General features: G+C 43.5%; 1 protein-coding gene across 2 annotated transcripts in view; it reads right to left on the reverse strand.

Moving 5' to 3' along the window:
- The window catches only part of BMP2K (BMP2 inducible kinase), a 49506-nt gene extending 48968 nt beyond the window's left edge, over nt 1-538 (reverse strand). For both annotated transcript variants that reach the window (XM_085578440.1, XM_021529520.3), the window contains exon 1: nt 147-538. In XM_085578440.1, coding sequence (XP_085434566.1) covers nt 147-297 — 151 coding nt within the window. In that variant the 5' untranslated portion in view covers nt 298-538. The remainder of the gene's footprint in view (nt 1-146) is intronic.
- Nucleotides 539-17263: the final 16725 nt, after the last annotated feature.

Genomic DNA, 17263 nt, shown 5'->3' on the forward strand with positions numbered 1-17263 from the left:
GCAGCGAGCCGGGAAACTCCGAGCGCCCTAAGCAGCCCCCGGGCCAGGGAGCGGCCGAAGCAGCGCAGCCCAAAGCCCCGCAAGCGGCTCCCCGCGGGCGAGCGACTCGGCGGGGCCGGGAGGGCCCGGGGCCGGCCCGTCCTTACCTTCGGCAAGCGGCTCCTCGGGGGTCACCTGGTACCGCCCCACCGCCAGCGCCCTGCCCAGGGCCACGCCGCTCCCGGAGCCGCCGCACGCCGTCCCGCCGCCGCCGCCGCCGCTCCCCTCGGACTTGGGCATGCGAGAAAACTTCTTCATGGCGAGCGGAGCCCCAGGAAGAACCGGGGAGGAACCGGAGGCAAGCGGCGCTGAGGGGGTGCCCCGCTTCACATGCCGGCCGCGGCACTCGCTTCTCCTCGCCCGCCGCCGGCTCCTGAAGGGGAAGAGGAGAAGGAGGAGGAAGAAGGGGAAGGAGGAAGGAGCAGCCGCAGCTCCGGGCGGCCGGGGCGGCTGAGGGGGACGCCGCGCGCTGTGCCGGGAGCGGCCGGCGCGCGGCCTGAGGGCGCAGGCGCGGGCCCGCCCCGCCCCTCCTGAGCGCGCCCGCCCGGCCGGAACTGCGGCCGGCCCTGCACGTGCCGCGGCAGCGAGGCGCGAGCCCGCCCCGCGCTCCCTCGCGCGCCCCGCGCGCTTTCCCGCCCGTGGAAAGCCGGTTTCCTGAGGGGAGGCGGCGGCGGGCGCGGCGCGGGGCGCGCCCCGCGGGGATCCGCGCGTCGCCAGCCTGCCCTCAGGCTGGCCCCTCGCCCCCTCAGGCTGGCCCCTCGCCCTCAGGCTGGCCCCTCGCCCCCTCACGGCGTCCGTCGTGCTCCACCCGCCCAGGCCGCGGCGTGGTAATGATCGAGGTGGTAAAAATGGCTCTGCACGCCCGGCGCTGTGGAGCCTCTTGAGTCTGTGGAGTGCTTCGGAGGGGAACCGCAGGGAGGTGGTGGAGTCTCCTCTCCAGACATTCCAAACTCACCTGGCTGCTGTGAAAAATGCATGTTATAGGGCTTTATGCAGATACTTACTATATGTATTATGTTACGTTGATTAGTTGTGTAGTTAAAATGAAGACTTCAGTTAAAAAAAAAAAAAAAATAGAGACTCTGTATGGGGGGGATTTTTTTTTTTTTGCTTTTTTAGGATGAGATACTCACTTCAAGGAACACCTAAATCTTCCAAAGGAAAGGAATTTAAGGCTTCTTATCAGAAGAAACTAATTTCTTCAGGCCTTGCTCAGACTCGAAGATGCCAGGGGATTAAAGGAAACAGTTGACATACATCAGACAGTTTCTTGTTTCGAATAGAATGTATGCATAATTCTTCGGTTTTTATTGTCTTGTAATTGTCCTAACTCTAAACTTCATTACTCTAATTGTATTACTATTTTTATAACCATTTTATTATTATTAAACTTTTAACAATTTTTAAAAACCAAGTGATTGGTGTTTTTTACAGCTGCTTCCCGTGTCACGTTCTCGAGGTCACTCAGCCCTGGCAGAGGAGTTTGGATGATCTCCAGAGGTCCCTCACAAAGCTAACCTGAAAATCTGTTCATGTGGGAAATACGTGTGAAAAGCATTGATGACAGGTATGAATTCCAGTGGGTGTGTCTCTGCATGCACTCTGCGAAGAGGTTTGAAAGTAACTGAAAAGAAGGGGTGAAGTGATAGGTCTGGACAGGTAACCATCAGCAATAAAATTTAAAATATACATTTCCCCTCTGTTTAAGTGTACTGACCAGCTACAGTTTCCCTACAAAACAACCCGGGGAATTTTCCACCACTGATTCAGAGTGCCCAGGCTGATATCACATGGGAGTCCCCACCGTGCAAATAAAAACGTGGTACTTGTGTGGTTTTTTTTTTCTCCTTATCAACTGAAAACATACATTAAGACCGAAACTGGTAAAGGACAGTCTAGTAGTCTCTCGTAGGAATGAATGAAGCTGGATTTTTGGCACTGACAGTGGTAATTTAACAAAAACAACGTTTCCCACTGAACAGGTAAGTTTTGGATGAATACCACTTACATCCACCGGTCCAGTAAAAACTTCCTAGAGATCCGAAGTGCAAATATTCAGGATGATGTTTCAGTAACTAAATTAGTTTCAACTTAACCGTGTTGCCACACTCATAGTGAATAAGAAAATGACAGTGTGTGCACTGAAGGGACAACCTGTCACATATGGAAAGCACTGATAAACTGTTTGCATGGGCGATCCCCTTTCTGTCCTCTCAGTAACAGCAGATCAATTTTTCAACAGCATACAGAGATTAATTTGCAGTTTTCCTTGGGAGAGAAAGGAATTTTCAGTGCAGATGAGAGGAGCAGAGTTCTGTAAGTGGGATGACATAAGCAGGAGTGTTGTGCTAATGACCGTGAGATATTCCTCTTAGACATTTAGTGATCTCTTTGAGAAAAAGTGCAGCTAGGTTAAGAGCACGTATGTTCGTTGCCACTGGCTGCTATGATTTTGATGGTGCTCAGTAAAAATAATGTATTTCCTAAAAGCCACTGTGACTTTGAGAGTACGACTGGCTTTCAGGTTAAAGTAAGAGGCTGAATTATTGCTGGAGTTATTTATGGGCTGGAAAAAATGAGCCCACTTGTTACACTGAGATTAATGCTGCTAATCTCTGTTTTGGCATCCTGGAGAACACAGAGATCCCCTCCTGGGCATAGCTGGCAAATGAGTGTGTCAGCAGTGCACACTAAGCTGCACTTATGAGCCTGTAGTGGCTGCGGGGCTGGCTGGTCTCCTGTCAGGAATCTCCAGGAGCCGTGCCACCACTCCCTCACAGGGTTCCACAGCACCAAATGGTTTTTCCTGTGAGGTGCCAGCAGTCTTCATGTTAAGGAGTCCCTTTTATTTAACTATAGATCAAGGAAATTCAGTAACACATTTTGACAACTCACTAAAAAACACGGGCCTGACCCTCCAAGCAGTTAACTGAGTGATAATTTTACATATATGGATAGGCCTCCTTCCTTTTGCTTAAATCCTCACCTGAGCAGAACAATATTGTGACATTTCTAGAAGCAATATTAATTTCCAGAAAGGAAGAGCTGTGAGTTGTCCTTCACTGAAGGTGTGAAACCCAAAGTAAACTTTGCTCTCCCTTACTGAGGTGAAACCTCTCCTTTGGTTCAGTCACAGCAGGGATGCTTTAGTCTCCTACATCTGCAAAGTGTGCAGCAAACCCTGTCTATTTAATGCAACATGTTTGGCAGTGTGACAAACATCAGAAAGTTGCTTGCACTAATTAAAAAACAAAACAAGTTTTAATACCTTGAAAGTACTCATAAGCAGTTATTTTCTGGTTGATGTAAAACAGTACACGGTCTGAAGAAAAATCTAGTGATCAAGTAACAAAAATCAGAAATACAAATCCTGGATTTTGGAGCAATCATTTGGTGGGGGGATGATAGTCTATGTAATCTTTTTTTCTTAAACTGTCAACTTGATGAATCATGAAATAGCAGGAGATACTCAGATTTCATTAAAAAAAAAAGAAAAAGAACAATTTCACAGTGGAGCCAGTCCTGAGCTTTCACTGCACAAAACCAAAGTGCTAGTCACCTGCTGCTGTGTATGTCTCCACCACAATACTGGAACATTTTACTTCTTTCTTGTTTTGTTGCTTGGGGTCTAAAATGTAGATGCATTCCTACACTTTAAATAATTGTGTAGTGGCAGATCTATATGGCATATAAAGATCCACTTCCTGGCCCCGTTCAGCACAGAGCACACATCCTGAAGGTTCTGTCCCCAGTTAGTGTCACAGGAGGGGTTTTTCATACAGCAGTAACTGTACTCTCCACGTGCAGGCTGCGAGAGCCACTGCTTGTGTCAGAGCGTATCCATAACTATTCCTGAGCCCTGGAAATCTCTGTTCCACCTGACTCGAGGCCCGCAGAGCACCTGCCTCGCCTCAGACCTTGGGCAGCTGTCCTGTCCCTGGGAGCAGATTGAGGCAGCTTGGAGTAGGCTGCTCACCTCCACGTGTGAAGAACTTTGCCACCTCTAAAATCAGTGCAGTGTTTAGCTAGACCACTGTAAAACCTTTAAGGATTTGTGGAGGAAAGCTCTAGCTGAGAATGCTGCTTGAACATGAAACGCTTCACGTGTGCTTGGAGTGTGAAATGTGATGGTTTAATCCTATTTAAACTGAATAGTTCAAATGCCAGCACCTTGATTCTGTTTATCGAGCATTTCTTTCCTCACATCTCTCCCTACTCATAACTCTCCTCTGTACAATACATGAATTTGTTTTAAATCAATCCCATGAGGATAAAACAACTTCCTGCAAAAATATTTTAAATCCATTACAACAAGTATTTATTAAGGCAAAAGAGAAGTAGAAAACTTCCTTTGTGTGGGTGTTGTTTTGGAAATGTCTCTTTGCTGCTTCTGGATAAACTCTTTTCATTCTAATTACCCAAACTGAGTGTTAGAAACCAAAGGAAAAAAATCTAATTTTATAGAAATATGTCCTTTATGTATTAAAACTTTGAAAGAAATTGGTAATAGAGGATTTCAAGTGTTCAGCAATTGCTGCAGCAAATTGTGTTTTTTTGTCTTATGTGGGTATGTGAGGGTTATTTTCTATTTTGTAATAATTCAGTCAGTGTGAACGAAACACTGTCAGAGAGTGGGTTTGCCCAATAAGCTCCTGTCATTCATTTTCCCCTCTTACTGCTTCATTGTTTGGCTGTTTTGCTTCTGTTTCCCTGACAGCCATGAGAAACATCATTTTACACATTTAAGTAGCTGTGCAAACTTTCTATCTCAGTAAATCCTGTGTCTTAGTTTTGTACTGCTGACCCTGATGCAGTCTGGTTTAGGCACGGTTACTGAAACCACACAAAATGTTTATGATGAGCTAAAAGCTAAGAAAACCCCAGGAGACAACTGGTTTGGGTTTGGGTGTGCATTTTTTCTAGGATGAAGTCATATCCCAGCTCCACATCTTAAAGGCAGGAGTAGTAATGAAAGGCTCTTGTGCTTTGCTTTATTATAAATACAGAATTATATATACAAAATTGCAGAAAAAGTTTGGTATGTTGTGAAATGTCTTGGCATGGAAAATATGTTGGTGTGAGGGGAAATAAAAAGCAGAGAAAATAAGTGGGATCGCTTGGAGCAGAGGGATGGCACAAATCATTCAAAAAGCAAGTGGATCCTCTGAAGGCTGCTTTGGTTTGGAAGGCCTGAGCAGCCCTGGAGGCTTTGCAGTGACCTTGTGAACAGAGACAGATTTTCATTCCTTTCTATCATCTCTTCTAATCAGGAAAGAAACAAATGGAGCTCTGGAAAAAAACTAAGCTGCTGATTTCCAGCTTTAAAATGGAAACAAACTGAGGATCCAGCTGGTGAAAATATTCAAGGTGCAAATAGCTGACATCAGCTTTGGTGAGATCCAGTGCAGCTCTCATTGACACTGAGGTCAAGAGTTTTTTATTGCAACATGAGATTCAGTCATCTGTACTGCAGCCAGCGTTGGTACCAAACAAAGTATAAATTCCTTGTTGAGATGACACCCCCTGGCCCATTCAACAAGACTAAAAGGGGAAAACAAAGGCAAATGTGCTGGTAAAGAGTCCTTGGTAGAAATCCGAGGGGAAGGAATTGCAAAGAGTTTATGAGGAACTCAGAATTGTTTGCATCTGACCTGGTAAATTACATTACATTAATAATAGTCTGTTTCCTTTCTGGAACAGAGCAGTCTCCTGTGTTTGTGCTGATGACCAGGCCTCTGACTTTATTTAATAGGGTAACATGTTCCTGCTTGCTCTGTAAGCATTCTGAGATCCCTGTATTTGGCCTCTTGCAGTTGAGCTCTTCACCTTCCATTGTCCAGGTTTCCCAGGCATTCCCAGCTCATCACCAGTCTAGTTGTTTCATTCTTTCTTAGAAGCAAGGCCTGATTTCCCCTTGCTGTAACTACTTACTTTTGCAGTCCTAAAAATGTCTAAGGAGTTTATTTTATGGAAATGCAGTGTACTCTGCAGCCCTTTTAAGGAAGGCTGCCATTCCAGCTTATTTAATGAGTAAGTCTTGCAAAGTTGTTCTCTTCCTTGAAAAAGTTACTCATGTGACTAAAACACGTGGCCTTTCTCAGCAATTCCTAATCATGGTCTACGCTTCAGAAAAGGCCTGCTGACAGTACTGACAGTACACAGAGATCTGGCTGGTGGCAGTGTGTTTCCTTCCTGAAAGCTAAACTTTGTTACAAGAAATCTAAAATGCCCAAATTCTGGCACTAATACTGCGTTGCTGCTTCTACAACTACTTTTGAGATAAAAAGGACAAAAGGTGAAGGTCAAGCACAAGTGATTAGCCTGAATGGTATCCTCCTTCCAGCAGCATACAAATTTGACTGTACCATCCTTTGTTTAAGTACTTTTGAGAACTAAATGCATTACTTCATAAAAAGCATTCAAGTGTCACTGAAAACCCCCAGAGGCATTAATACATCCTGAAATTACTTGTAGCAGTGAAGTCTTGGAAGAGGAAATAATTGAAGCTCAAGAATTAATTTTATTTCAAATATTTTTATTTTACTGTTTGCAGAGGTAGATTTTGCTTTGGAGAATTGTTCTATGAAATAAGCAATAGCCTTTTCTCCCCCTCCCGTGTATTTTTTGAGTCTTGGAGAACTTCAGTAATATCTTGGGCCATTAGTCTCTATGCTAAAAATTCTTAGTTCTTAATATAGTCTTAGAAGCTTCCAGAGGGGGAGGAAAAAGCTCCCTGGAACTGAGAGCCTGGGAAGAAAGAATGGCCTTTGGGTTACAAGAGTGCTGCTGTACGTTAGACCACACTGACTACAGATGTCACTGCTGGCTGATTCCTCCCTTTAAAAGTCCACTTATAAATACAGTTATAAATACTTGGGCCCAAGTGCATAGTAAATGGCATGGGTAAGTCTCAGGCACAAGATGGAAGTAACTCTGTCACGGATAGGAGAGATGGTTCTTAGGGGAAGAACTGTATTGGATGTTAATTTCCTTTGATGTAAGGGCTTTTACATAGGAGAAATTGGTCAGTGTTTGTCAGTGTGTACTACTAGGAAGACAGGAATAATTAGTCTTAATCTACAGGAGAGAAAATTTAAACTAGACAATGAGAAAACCTTTCCTGTAATTAGAGTGTAAGGAACCAATAGAAGAAAACTCGTTAAATGCAGCATCCCCATCAAAAAGGTGGTGGAAGCTTTAAATTTTTCAGTGTTCTATTGAGTATCATTAAAGGCTTAATAGATAAGTATTTGTTCAGAGGAGGTTGAATCTGAATTGTGGGTACACGTAGTGGAGCTGAGTAGGTTCATCTGAACTCAGTATTTATACGTATGCATTCATGACAAGGAAATGTGGTGACTCAGTGGAACCTGATGTGACCTGTAACAGAGATTTTAGCAGCTTTAGACTTAATAGTTCCAGCCCACAATGTGCTGGCTGCTTTATTTTACTCTCCTGTTTGTCTGTGCTTGACTGGAATGGGCCTTCAAGCTGCTATAATGTGGAATTTACTGAAGACATTATTTCAAGTTTTGTTGCCAAGTCAATAAAGTAGTATAGGTTAGCTTACGAAGCACATGAAAACTAGATTTAACAGTAAAAGAAAAAACTACTTGTGTGGCAGAAGGACCTGCATAGGGCCATAAATCTGGATTTGTGACAGGATATATTTGGGGAAAGGGACTGTGAGCTAAACCCAGCAAGACTGTAAAATGTTTTCCAAGTTCATTTTTTAAGTTGTCTAGGAAGTTGAAGGATGATTGAAACAATCTGACAAGCCTTCAAAACATACATTTTTTTCAGAGCATGCATTGGCTTTCCAATTGTATTGGTTTTGTCTAAAAATTGTGTAATCAGTTTAAAAATTATCCTTTCTGCATTTTTTTCCTGTTTTTTTCTCAATTTGCAATTGCAATTGCAATAACAAATTCCCTGCAGGATTCTGGCTTATTGCTTCCTTTTAGCCTTTGATTAGTCTCTACGAAATGCCTACACCTAGTCACTACTGTTTAAATAGAGCTGTCACAAATAAAAGTAATGCTTATAATCTTTGTGAATTCAAACTTGCAGTGCCCTTGAGAGGAGATGAGTAAAAGCAATCTGGCAAGCTTTGAACAAAACCTGGGCGCTGCCCATGTAAATGTGGTTGTTGCTGACAAGGCAGGAGCACCTTGCTGCACCCAGCGGGCCTGGCTGTCCAGGGTGAGGGATTCATCATTCATGAGTGATTCCTACAGACCTCCCAATCCATGTGCACCATCAGAGGGACATCAGCACCGACAGGAGGTAAGGAGAGGATTGATGGAGGCTTGGTAGAGCTGATTATCCTGTGGGAGCAAGGGAGAGCCCAGCTGCGCACTGTGCTAAGTCCAGGTTCGGCAGTGAGATCCAGCAGAGATGAGAACACAGAACACATCAGCTGATACCTCAAACATTTGCCCTGCCTGTAGTGATTAAACTCTGGGGGCTCAATTCACTCCAGCATAGCAGGATGGTTCAGACGTGAGCTTAATTAAATCACTGCGGTGCTCACCGCTCAAACAGTTTCTAAACTGATGTAATTAAATCAATCAGGGCAGAGTCTTTATTCAAACTGTTGCTCAAGTACTTAATCTGTGATCAAAGAGATAATTTCTCCCTGCTGCCTGTGTGCCCTGGCTATCCCTGGAGCGTAGCAGAGCATTCATGTTTATTTGTTGCTATCCTGCCCTGTATCAGACTCAACTGTTCAGGAAATACATTAGCCAAGTCCCACTTACAGATCTAAGGCAGCCTTATCTGTTAAACTACTATCTGTTAGCATTACTGTATGAAACCCCAGTAAAAGGCTATATGAGGAAATCAACAATGTTGATAAGGCCATGACCCTGGAATTGATATGTAAAACATGAATAAGATTATTTATTTAGTCTGCTCTGTATTTGTATTCCAAAAAAAGATGGCTAATTAAACCCAAAGGCAGACAATTTGAGCTGCCTCTAGGAAAAAGATATAACTATACAACAGCAGACAGACATAAATATACATAGGAACAGTTTTATCTATGTATGTAATACTGGACTAACCTGTAGAACCCTGTGCTGCTAAAGGTCATGGAGCTTAACAGCTCAGATAGATGCAGACGAGACATCTACTTTGTTAACAAGAAGACTCACAATTACCTCAAGCAGGTTGATTAATTAAAGTGCAGTATTAACTTATAAAGTCGTGCTTCATTCCGGGTGATGGAAGAGATGTCTTCATTATTTCAATATCTGCTGTATACTTTTTCGGCACCTGGTGTGATGCACGTTTGAAGCCTGGATGAGTCAGTGTCAGTTACCAAATTATGCTTCACATGGCAGTATATTCTGATACTGTTATGTAAATCCTGTGGTTTACCTAAACAGTTCATCTGTCTGCAGAACACATACCTGTGCCCTAGAATTTTTAAGCAGTATTAAGATGTAAACGTTTTTTCAAAAAAAAAAAAAAAAAACAGTCTATTTATTTAAAAACAAAACCTGTTGTCTTCTGTTGAGAGAAATAATGGTTTTTTCTTAGCTTTCCCATGTTTGATACAGTTTGGGAAATGAGAAAAAAATGTCTCAGTTGTGCTTCATTTAGTTTGAATTTGTTGATTCAGTAAGTATTATTTCCAAAAGCATTTTCAAGCCTTGCTGTCATAATGAAGCCAGACACTTTGCAGCTAATAACTCTGGAGTTATCTGGAAATGAAAAACACTGGCTGTGACTTAAGAAAGCAGAACCTTGCTACATTTTCTCCTGGTTGTTTCCATCACCAAGAGGTCATTACTGACAGTAGCATCTGTGCTTACATATATTTTTTTGTAATGTGTATTCAGCTGGGAAGACATAATTCCATAGATAGGTACCAAAATCTCTAGCTGGGCTTCTGCCAGCTTTAAGTGCTTTGGAGAAGATTTTGCTTGCATTTGTGAACTCTCTGCTTTGCACATAAAATGCTCTAGACGTGTAAGAATACAGAACCTAGATTATCTTAACGTAGGCTTGCTACAGAAGGCACCTCTGTCTACCAGAAAATGTCTATCACATTATAATGCATTTGATTTAACAACTGTGTGGCTAAAGTCACAGCTTCCTGGGGAAAAGGAAAATTAGAGGTCATGCTTCTAACACCTGACACTGGCCAGAAGGCCTGCCTGTACCACAGAATAACAGAACTAGGTTTAAGTGTGGCTTGAAAACACAACTAGAGGATCCAAGAGATGTGAGGTAACCTTTCCATTCCATATCCAAAGGAGTGCTGTGTTTGAGGAGCACACTGTCCTTCAAAATGAGGTGACATTCGGTGAGAATCATCAGATGTCTGGAAACCTCACGGACTGTGAGTAAACATGAAGTGGGAGGAGTTGTTTAGCCCAGAAAAGAGTCAGCCTATTATTGACAAAAATAGCAAATGTAAAGGGATCAGTCTGTACAGTCACATTCCCTTTAAGCAGGGCAGAGATAGGGATACCTAAATCATATCAAATGAAATTTAGGTTAAATGTAATAGACAAGTTGTGTGGCTGCAAGGACAATTAAGCATTGAATGAGTGGCCAGGGGAGATGGTAATGTTTCCAGCACAATGAGGAACAGTCTAGACAAGAGGTGCTCAAAAGTAAGCATATTAGTTTTTAGTTATTCTCCAGACAATCTCTTTTCTGAGGCTCTCCCACTGATTCCCTGTGGATTTACTACTTTGTCACCACCCCACCTATACTAGCTACCTTCAGAGGGCCTGACAGGTTACATATCCTGTGCAATTCTTGGCAGCTTTGTGGGGTTTGGAGTTTACTGCTACTGTGTAAGACTGGAACACAACCTTGTGTGCCTTACCATTGAAATATTACCTGTCCACTGATACTATTTCATGTAATAAAGGTGCAACCTGCTCCACATTGCAAGGCTCACCTAGAATCTAGACCAGCAACGCTGCAGAGGAGGAGGTCCTCCCATTCCCGCCTGGTCAGGACAAGTGCCACAACATTTTGCAAGGGCTGAAAACCAGACTAGAATCCTGGGTGGGCAGCCAGAGCCTGAGTACACAGCCTTGCCCAAGGACAGCTTCCTCTTTGCTAAGTGAGTATCGCTGACAATCTGTTGGTGGTTTTCACTGTGTCTGTTTTCTGCCCTGGAAGCTGCCCCTTTTTAGTGTTCTGTGGTCCAGCTTTGTCCAGTGCCTGATGATGGCTTTACGGACAGCTGCTACCAAACACAGGGGGAAGCAAAAAAGAAAAAATGGGTGCATGTTCCAACAGCTGCTATCCAAAGAGCCTTCTGGAGCTTAATGCATAGCGAGCACTTTGTACCCAGCTAGAGACAGTCTTTTTTCAGCCACATTGCCTGACAAAACAAAAACCATCCGCTGTCCATGTACTCCAACTGTTTCATAGCAGCTGATGTTGTAGCAAAACCCCCATCCCTCCAACTGGAAACAGACCCCCATTAGTAAGGCAAGGTGTAGCACTGCTGCTCAGCTCCTGGGGCCTCTTTGACCAAGGCCTTCAGATCCACTCCAGGGTGGGTGAGAAGCTAACCAGCTGCAGTCATCTCTGCCCACCAAGACAGAGAGAGCCAGGTTAGCCATGATTCCTTCCTGATGTGGCATTTCTGTTCATGCTTCCATTCACACACATAGGATTATGATAATTTACAGCTAAAACTCATGCCAGTTCTGCCTGGCTCTGCCCCCAGATTTGGAAGTTTTTCTTGAAGCTAACATTGGTGATAGATTATCAGTGACTGCTGGTCTCTTACTTGTCATTTGTTTCTCCTGAGGGTCCCATGTACCAGGAGCTCTAATCCTCCAGGAAAATCTATTTAAGTTGTCCCTGTAATCAGGTGTACAATAGTGTATAGTTTTTAAGGCAGACAGCATACTCCCCATGCAAATAAAACACTTGAATGTACCATGTGAAGCCTGCAAGACAAGTTTTCCTTTAACCTACCACCAGATAAGTAGAGAGCTTTAGCATGGTTGTCAGAATTCCCTGAAGCAGAGGCTATAAAGAAGTAGCATTTGTCAAGAGCTGCTGTCATCTGCGAGACTGCCTCTTTGATCCTCCTTACACTTGTGTAATCATGCCAACATCTCTGCAAAACAGAGCAACAGAGCTGTTGCGTAAAGGTGATCTCTCTCACTTTCTTTTTTCCTCTGATGGTATTTTTGCTTGGTACATTTTCTGGTAGACTTCTACTTTTGTGCAGTAAGAAAAGCCCCGTGCCTCCTTCTCTACCTTTGTATTGCAGCAATTACCCATGATACAGATATTTCCTTGATGCCTCACTACATTTCCAGTACGATATTGTACTGCACAACAACTGAAAAGTAAATAATGAAGTCAGGTAGGAAACCTGGTCCTGAGGAGTCACCCATTGCCAAGAGCTGACTTGGCGATGCCAAAAGCTGTGGCAAAACTCCAATCTCTTCCAGGGATTGGTATTCATGTAGTGCCAGTACATTCATGTACCTTTCAGAACACTGTCATTGAAAACATTGGTCAGACAACATTAATAAAAATTCAGGAGTGTTTCCCATCTGGACCTCTTCTGATTTCTGAACCCTGAACGTAAGCATCAGCCACACTTCTGAACCTTTTTGCTATGTTCTTTTTAACATGCCAGCTATGATTTTATTATCAGTGAATTAACAAAGAAAGTTAATCTTGAGGAAAGAAATAAGCACGGGAGGTTTAAATCTTTTGAAGTCAAAGTCTCCCTTAATTCTTGTAAGAAAAATTTTATGTACCTCATTAAAGAACATCCACTACATTAATCATTCAATAGTCACTGAAATATGTCAAGATTAACAGTCTAAAAGTACAGGTGGAATACAGAATCAAACAGAAGTTACTGTTTTACTTGAGACCCTCTGTACATCAGATGAAAGCTGAGGGAGATAAAAATATAGGTGCAAACTAGCATGCAAGCTTTTGCTTCCAATTATGATCAAACTACCAAATCCTTTTGCTGTTTATGCTTCACTGGACTGCTTCTGTTTCTGAAAGGAACAAGCCGTGTCCAAGCTACTGAACTGCACTTATCTAGAAAGCATGAAATCAGAGCTTTCCAACATGTGCCTTTACAGTTAACATCCACCACAAAATTAGTACTTTCTTTAAGAACATGTGTTTTAAAGTGGGAGCATCTTTGGAACCTTTGAGTAGGTATTTTTAGAATCAAAACCAAACAGAATTTGGACACTCAAAGCACTGCTTGTATTCTGTGTTGGTGTAGCAGCCAGTAGAACAGGTCTTGGTTGACAACCAAAGCTCCTGTAAACTGACATGATTGTTTGTATTTTAAAGAAAACTAACTCCTGTACTGTCATCTACTGCTGTGGGAATTATGTGCTTCAGAGGATCCTGCATTTTACACAACTCTGGATTATGTCCTTTTTAGGAGGAAATGGAACCCTTGCATTTACCAGTACTTTAAATATAAGGTGCTGTTTAAAAAAGACCCAATGCTGGATTCCCTTTCCTCTGGGACCTGCAACACAGCTCCATGTTTCTATCAAGCAGTTGCTGGAGTATTCTTGAATAGAATTGGAATGTGAGAGCAAGTCCAGTGTTAATTGTAAACATGGCATCAATTCAGTGACTAAGGGCAGCAGACCGGGTCCAAAAGTTATCAGTTTGAATTTGACCTTAAATATTGGCCTTCCACAAGTATATCTATTTAACAGGTTTGTCCCCTATGGTGTATCTTATTCTTTGTACAGTCATTTATATCAGCACACAGAGATGAGAAGATTTATCTGGATCAGAGTGGTAACATGCACTCACTTAACCCTTCTGTCCTACATATTCATCAGTCCTTTTCCTTCTCTTGTTCTCAATTTGCATCTAAGATGACATTTTGGACAAGAGAGCAGAAGAAAAGATCATTATTCTCTGCAGCACAAGGGCCAGATTTTCCATTGCTTTCCACCGTGCCAGGGAAAGACAGTTGGTTTCCTTGTGGCTCAAGAGGAGCACAGAGCAGCCCAAGTGCTTTGTGCCCCTCTTTGAGCCAGCTACAAGGACAGCAGGAGATGAGGTGGGAGGTCAGGTGTGTGGCTCATAATCTGTAACCTAAACAAATGCCATCAGCTGGGCTGCATCACGTACGTGTACCCTCTGAATGCCAAAAACTCAGTAAGCACACAGAAACTTTCTCAGGACACCTGGGCTGTAGGAGGCAGTTTTCCCTCAGCCATTCACAGAAAGGGACACAGCCTTGAGTTGATCTGCTTGGTTCAGCACCATTAGCAGGCTCCCTTACTACACAAGAGCTCATCTCATTACCCAAGAGCTCATCTCCCTTGCAACCAACAATAAAATTCCTTGGATGCCAGAAAAACTAACTCTTGCTCTTTCTTGCCCAGGCAGTGCCTAGTAGTGTCTTTGGATCCAAGTACAGTTTTAGCAAAGTAATTGAAGTGATAAATCAGGTAAAATCTACACCAGAGTGACATGAGGATCATGTTGATTGTTACTGAACTGCATTGCAGGAAAACAGCACGCAGACCTGCTCTTTCACCCCACACCGCAGGTAAAGAAGAACTCAAGCCATATTTGACTAGCAGGAACTTCTACAGCAAAATTTAAAACCTAATGTATTGTTGGAATGCTCTTCACACCAGTGTTGCAGTGCCAGAGGGAGGCAAAGAGAAGTTTTCCATTTATTTTTGAAATTATGAAAAATCTCAACCAACATTAAGGGTGAGATTTGAAGTATTTAAAGAATATAGACTTTGTATGCAGTGCTCCCCTGTGATGCCTGACACCCCAGATGGGAATCCTAAGGCTTAGGCAGGATCAGTCAAATGCTTCTCCTGACAAAACTGTTCCAAAACTCTGTTTCCATTTTTCTGACCTGTGTTCTCATGTAATGATAATTTGCAAGCTGTGGGTATTGAGCTTCACTGAAGAGACAAATAAAAAGCTTTCTGCTACAAAACAGTTTAAGCAGTTGGGAGGAAGAACTCACGCCTCATCTCTTCTCTGCAGAACACAGCCTTACTTCTCATACTCTATTTTGAGCCATTTCAGCATCAGTGTATGCCTTGGTTTTGACCTATTATGGGAGGCTACTACACATGATGTGTGCACTCAACATATTTCACCATTTTAATGAGCTAATACGCATTGTTATCAACAGCATATTTCTTGTTTTAATACCTCGATCCTGACAGTCTGAAGTATGTCTTTAATAGCTCAGAAACAGTCCTGCTGTGAGGGGAATGAGGCAGTGCAAAGCAAGCCTGAAAGCCTGTTCCAGCTCACCAGCACCTTGTGCCAGCGGAGCACTGCAAGCTGAGTGACACGCAGGGCTTGGTTTCAGACAGGTGGCAGAGCTGGGAAGGCAGAAATCTTCCAGGCATAACTCCCATTAACCTCTGTACCCGTTTCCAAAGGGAACTGTCATTTTCCTGTTGGTAAGTTTTCATCCAGGCTGCTGCTGACAAGCCATCAAAGCATTTAGCCAATCCTGCTCATAGCACCAGTTGTACAGTCGCAGGGGAGAGGACAGGAGCTAGACCTGAGAAGGCTTTTGGCCTCCTGCTGTGCTTAGATTATGATTTAATGCTAAAAAGTTGGCATGGCAACCAAATGCTTGGCAACAAAAGGCCAAGGAATGGGTCCAGAAGAGGGCCAAGCAAAAAGCACTGCCCAGCTCTTCCATGGGCAGATCTGTGCCCTGCATACCCATCTTGTCAGCGCTTCTGTAGCAGCCAGGGTTACAGCAGAAGAAGGCATTATTAATAAGCTAGGCAGGTCTGCAATAAGTGAATAGCAAATTTCTCCAAAACACTTGAAATGGACCCTGGCGCCTCATTCAGGCTCCTATTGCTCCGTCCACGAATTGCCACACGTTGCCAGGAGACGGTCTTGCTCCACAGGAGGACTCGCCACTGGCTGCCATTGTGCTGTCTCTCTGTCCCCCTCCTCCCCTGTCCTGCTCTTGCTCTCTCCAATAACAGAAGCCTGGCAGTGCTCTGTTTCTCAGTTCTGACACAATAACTTATTTTAATTTGAAAGTTTTCAAAAGCTTTTTGGTTTCTCTGCAGTGAATAACTGAGCAAAGTTCCCAGTCTGCACAACTCTGGGCTTGCGACACGCAGGCTGGAAAAGGGATGAAAATGCCTTAGAGGGTAGGGCTTGTCTAAACGGGGATTAGTGACCACTTGTTTGCTGCATGAGCACTTTGGTTGTGTCTCCTGAAGTCCAAGATACTAAGTTTGGGCACCTGGTTAGGGTACACAAGTTCCATTTAGTCTCACTTGTGCTGGGCACTTTCTGTAGTCCATTAAAGCATGCCCTTGGCTATTTAAATGTTCCCAGACTGTTTTTGATCATACAGGGCCTCATAAACCTCTTTTGCCTTTGGATATTGGCAAGCTTAGTCCCATGCACATCAGAAAAGAAGCCATTTAGTCTTCCTGAGGCACTTCCCTTATACCCCTAAGGAAACCTTTTGAGTATAGACTCAGTACGGGCCAATACAGCGTCACCTTCCCAACTCTATTGGTGCCAGTGCCAATCTCTTGCGTTGGAGAGTTGGGCTTCTAATCACATAAGTGAAGTTAAAGGTTAATCAGTTCCAGGGTTGGTGTGCCAAATACTGTGAGCCAAGGATCAGTTTATGCTGCCATTTGGCAACATCTTCCATGGTCAGAACAAACTGAAAGGTGGCTGTTGAGGAGGAGGCTGCTGTTGTGACAGAGATCTCGGCACTGAAAGGCTCCAACACAACACTGTGGTCAGGGCGTAACCAGAGAACACAGTACTTCAGCTTCCTCGAGGACCTTGGAAAGCAGACAGAAAATGAGCAGGGATTGTAATGTGCTTTTTGCAGGGACTTAATGACACAGCCTGTCCCTGTGCCTGTGGGGAGGGCAATTCCTTTGCCTGTTATTCTCAATGCTGCATCCAGACTGAAGCATCATCCTGTCTCTACCTGGATAAGAAATACTTCACTGTCTGCAAGTAAATTAAACTGAGTGTCCAATCTCTGTCACTCCAATACTTCTTTTCCTAATTCCAGCATTCCTTTTCTCTCTCTGATACTTCACCATCTCTCCTCTTTTCCCTCCCTAATGTCAGAGATTTCCAAATGCTCTTAAACAGACACATATCAGCTCTTTCCCTCCATATCATGTAACACAAACTGACACAAAGAAAATAACTTTAACTAAGTGGACAGGCTAATTATTCATTTCACCAGGATTTC

The sequence above is a fragment of the Lonchura striata genome, chromosome 4 (assembly GCF_050655825.1).
Source record: "Lonchura striata isolate lonStrDom1 chromosome 4, ASM5065582v1, whole genome shotgun sequence".
Classification (NCBI taxonomy): domain Eukaryota; kingdom Metazoa; phylum Chordata; class Aves; order Passeriformes; family Estrildidae; genus Lonchura; species Lonchura striata.